This window comes from Diospyros lotus, chromosome 4 (assembly GCF_014633365.1).
Source record: "Diospyros lotus cultivar Yz01 chromosome 4, ASM1463336v1, whole genome shotgun sequence".
NCBI lineage: Eukaryota > Viridiplantae > Streptophyta > Magnoliopsida > Ericales > Ebenaceae > Diospyros > Diospyros lotus.
In genome coordinates, this window is record NC_068341.1 from 26,912,401 (window position 1) to 26,917,063 (window position 4,663).

Here is a 4,663-nt window from a genome sequence, read left to right on the forward strand (position 1 = left end):
AGATTTTTGCGAGTGCCTAGGGATCAAGTAGAAGCTATCTCAACCGTGAAAGTATCTTCATCGCCTCTCTCTCTCTCTCTTTTTCACGTGTACTGTGTACCCACAACCAAAGTACAACCAATCTCAAATACAATATATATATATATATATATATAAATCCTCAACACAGCCAAGAGAGGCCACTAAATTGCTTATTTCTTCCAGTGCCAGGCGGCATATGCCTGGCATGGTGGTTCGTCTGAAAAAACATTATCATTTACTTACTTTTCTTCACAAGTAGTATCACGATGCCTGCCTGGCTGCCTCTAGGAGGGTAGGCACTCTCGTTATGCAAGCAATGACGATGGAGATTTGCGTCCAGGAGACACAGATCGTGCAGCAGCTAACTTAACTTGTATTGCCGGAACAGCACGAAATAAGTTTATATTCTCTAACGAATTGGGTACAAGTATGGGACAGGTCCTGCACGTATTCTACAGCCAGTTGTATTTATTTTATATTCTACAACATTAGAACAAAAAAAAAGCTCTAGCAAACCTTGTATTCACAAAGGCGATTGTGATTTGTGTGTGTATTAACTTCGGTGTCTGATCTATATAATAGCGTCATGACGCTGCTTTCCATTCGGAGATCCATTTGCCTCCCTCCCAGCTTATCCGTATTTTGCTGGAGAATGCTGTTCTACAATACCCATATCCCATGCATAGGGCCTAGATAACCCTTCCATATAATCACCATCCACACTGTAATCATGTAAAAGAATACTTGGTCAGAGCTAGGGTGGCCCTCAACACAAGAATGACAAAAAAAGTAAACAGACAATTTTCGTACTTGGGAAGCCTGTCACAATTTGCAGTAACCCATCCGATTTGCCGTTTCTCATTGTCATAGATCACCATTTTATCTTGCAAAGAAATGTCTGTGGACAGCAAGGAAAAAAGAAAGATTCATTAGCATATAGAAAGAACTCCCACATATCAGCATTTTCGACCTCTTCTTATCCCTTACCACCGAGGATATTGAATTTTCCTAGTCCTACTTCGGTGCCATTCAATATTCCCAGACAGACATTGCCATGTTCCTGAAAAAAGTAGCCCATCATCCGTATTTGCTATAATCTGTTGCTTTTGAAAATATAAGCAGAAGAAATGAGCGTGAATCATCTTTACAGTGATGATGAGATAGGCTTCAGGAGGGAGTTGCAACTGGACATTCTTGGCCTTGGTAAACCTCAGTATCAGGGGGTAGCAGTAGTTCTTGACATCATCAATGGATTTGAAAGGTTTAGAACCTTTCCAGCAGACTGGGAGGGTTTGATCCTCCACCGCATCTTTTAATCCCTTGCCATTCAGATCCTTCTTTACCTGAAAATGCACAGTGAATCAATGATGATTGGTTTTCTATATGCACGAGTACATACTTGAACTGATTCTTACAACTAGTTGTTGTTGTCTTACCATAGATAGTGTTTGTTTATAGGCATCAGAATTGAAGTAACTGTAAGTGCTGCCACTATCGAAGATCATAGTGAGACCTTTGACACCCATTCCCTGCTTCCCGTAAAGAAGTTCAAACGACCCCACTGCATAGTGTTTCCTGAAATAAGGTTGTTCTTTAATGTAAGGAGGAGACATTATAAAGATACTTGGAAGGTCAGGGACTTTAGCCGTACATACTCCAAAGAATTGAGCATCATTGGCATCCATGTAACTCCTGAAGAAGGAATGAGACCATCTCCAAAGAAAAGAAAGCCTCCTCCTTTCCCACTTAAACAATGGCTAAAAACATTGTGTATTAAACCTAATCCATGTAGTTGTGACACAATGCCTGATTTTCCATCAGCAAGGCCTAGGACTCCATCTGTATAAGGACAATGATTAGATGCAGGAATTTCTTGATTGTAGCCACACCTGGATATGTAGAAAAGAAAACATTACTGACTTGGAAGATAAAAGGTTCTATTAATCAAATAGGAACATAAACATGTTTTTCCCATTTAAGAAAAGAGCGAAAGAATACGATGAACACAACAGAATTCCAACTTTCAGTATTTTGCCACGCTGAGCTACTTATCAAGACTTGAAGTCAAATACAACTTGAAGAATATTGATGCTTAGAAAATCACCCACCCAAATGTTATACGGGGAGCTATAATGCTCCCATTTCCAAACCTCAGTGCAAAGTAGTCCCTAATCAGCACACCCATGGATGAACCCTGATCAGCATATTCAACCACATAGTCACACTGCTCATTTGGGACATCACATGGCTTATTTGTAGGCAACTGAAGGGAGGTGCAAAGGGGATCCACACAAGTCACAAGGTTCTTGTTCGGCTTGTAAAGAGTGTGAGGGGCCTACACATGCATGTACAGACATATTGGGAAAAAATTTCAGAGGACTTTTACATCAAATTACAACAATCACAAGCTTCGTTCATGGCATCAACAATGATAATTACCGGCAAGCATTTGATACAAGGAGCATCACATTGTAGCCAGGTGAGGTCACTGCCTGAGTCTATATCAAGAAAATAAGGTTTCGGGGGATGACCAACATGAAGAGTTACATGATAATACCTGCATAAGAAAGAAATTTTATAGAAAGTGAACATAATAAAATGGAATGAGGGAAAATGCTTTGAACTGCAGTCATTAACCAAAAGGGGTTTAGAAGGAAATTCAGAAACTAAAAGACAGGATAGGCAGCTAAATGAAAAGGTAAACAATGTACCAAGCACAGCAGAATCAACAAAAAGAAACATTATGAAGGAAAATTAATCAAGTATGGATCTCTTTTCTCAAAGATCTTGTTTTACCCTATCTTTCTTTTTGTAAGTAGAAGATAAATTATATATGCTAATCCAAAATGCCAACACAAGTCCATAAACATATAATTTAGCTACATGAAATCCCAGAAAGACTCAGCAAAAAAGCAACAACAAAAGGGATGATTAAAAGAATGAAAAAGGTACTATGATGGTGGAATTGAAAGGAGACCTCTTAATGGGAAATGGGTCGAATAGGTTTGTTTACATATTGGAAGTTATATAGCCAGTCTGCGCTTGTGGAGAAAAATTAGTCAGGGAAATTGCAGAAAAATTCAAAGAAAATTCACAGATGGTGAGAATTATCCTAGTATTTTTTTCGTATTTCCTTCAAATTTATCAAATTCGTGGAAAATTCTCAAACAAATTGCATGAATAGCCAGGAATGTCCAGGAAACTGCAAGGAAATCAAATTCGGCTCAGAAAATGGGAAAGAAGCAAATACGTAACCAACAAATCAATAATCAAACGATCATAGGAAGCCATCAAAAAGCCCCCCAAAATCTCAAGTAACATACATCAAGCTTGCATTTTCCAGGATTTCACACAATCGAACAGAACATACCCCTTAGGATAAACATTTCCAGCGACGGGGAGGATGACAGAGGACCCATAACCATTATCGGGCGTGAGTTTTCTGGGCCTCTTGCTGTTTTTAGGCTGATTGGCAGGTCGAGAGCCTTCAAGTGTGGTGAAAAGGACCACGAGTAACAGCAACAACATAAGTAGAGCTCTTTTCTTGTTCATGCTTCAGTTGAGTCGAGAGGTCACCCCGGGGCTGAACCAGTGGGTTTGGTAAATATGAGAGAGAAATAAATACGAGAGAGAGTGAGATACAGTTGTTCGGATTGGCGAAGGGGGTGTGGGTAGCAGTATCCCTCTCTGTCCTGCCAACTCGCATATTCAGTTCAGAGTCGGGCACTCCGGAAATGTCAATTTCGTCCTCCGTTTTTTGTCTCATTAAATTTTATTTTATTGTCAACTAGTTGTAGTTAGTACACAAGACATCCAAAAAGAATACAACGAAAAAGAAGAGTGAAGAGAAGAATACGTAGACAACAAAACTATCCTATTGAGCTTGCATTTCTTACCAACAAGTATTATTACAATTTAGGCATGGTTTAAATAATTGAATCTCCGGTTTAAATTATGCTCAAGGCCATGATCATTTTATTTATTATTATTTATGCATGTTTATTTATTTTTATTGTTGTCAAAATACAACAATATATTTTTACTTGTGGGCAGATGTAAAAGTCCTGGAAGTTGTGTCTTTAATGATGAGAATCTTAACGAGCAGCTGAATCTGGTGTACAAGCAGATCTGGTGATCCAACAGAGCTGATGGTCTGATTGAGCTGATGATCTGGTGGGTTGCTGGCTTGGTGGATCTGGTAAATCTGTTGATCTGGTGGGCTAATGATCAGGTGGCCCAAGATAACCGAGTGACCTGAGGTGACGAGTGGCCTTCAATAACCGAGTGACCTGAGGTGACCGTGTGACCTGAGGTGACGAGTGGCCTTCAATAATCGAGTGACCTGAGGTGACCGAGTGGCCTTGGATAACCGAGTGACCTGAAGTGATGAGTGGCCTTGAATAATCGAGTGACCTGAGGTGACGAGTGGCCTACAAAATGAGAGCACCGTTAGGACGCAGACCCTCCGATGCTTAAGTCAGATCTCGAGAGAAAATGCGAAATGGTACTTCAATAACTCAAGAATGCGTACCTTGTGAGGGAGAGGAGACCTTGTATTTATAGCGGAGGGTGAGGGAGGCCTCGCATTAATCTCGGCGAGAATCTCGCGGCCCGTTTCAGAGATCTCGTGGCCCATTCCAAG

The 4,663-nt window shown here is 40.3% G+C and overlaps 1 protein-coding gene across 1 annotated transcript; it reads right to left on the reverse strand.

The window, feature by feature from the left end:
- Positions 1-123: 123 nt before the first annotated feature.
- LOC127798885 (aspartic proteinase Asp1-like) lies at positions 124-3,750 on the reverse strand. Its single transcript, XM_052332529.1, has 9 exons — positions 3,392-3,750; positions 2,461-2,578; positions 2,130-2,356; positions 1,677-1,910; positions 1,458-1,596; positions 1,170-1,364; positions 1,009-1,081; positions 832-919; positions 124-743 (listed from the first exon to the last, which is right to left on the reverse strand). The coding sequence occupies exons 1-9, from the start codon at positions 3,571-3,573 to the stop codon at positions 653-655; spliced, it is 1,347 nt and encodes a 448-aa protein (XP_052188489.1). The 5' UTR covers positions 3,574-3,750; the 3' UTR covers positions 124-652.
- Between the last annotated feature and the right edge of the window lie 913 nt (positions 3,751-4,663).

Excerpts from the sequence above, each read along its gene's own strand:
- LOC127798885 (XM_052332529.1), bottom strand. The coding sequence starts at position 3,573 with ATGAACAAGAAAAGAGCTCTACTTATGTTGTTGCTGTTACTCGTGGTC. Across the intron at positions 1,911-2,129 it reads GCTCCCCGTATAACATTTGG|GTGTGGCTACAATCAAGAAA; the intron begins GTGGGTGATTTT and ends CTACATATCCAG. Across the intron at positions 1,597-1,676 it reads ATGATGCTCAATTCTTTGGA|GAAACACTATGCAGTGGGGT; the intron begins GTATGTACGGCT and ends ACCTTATTTCAG.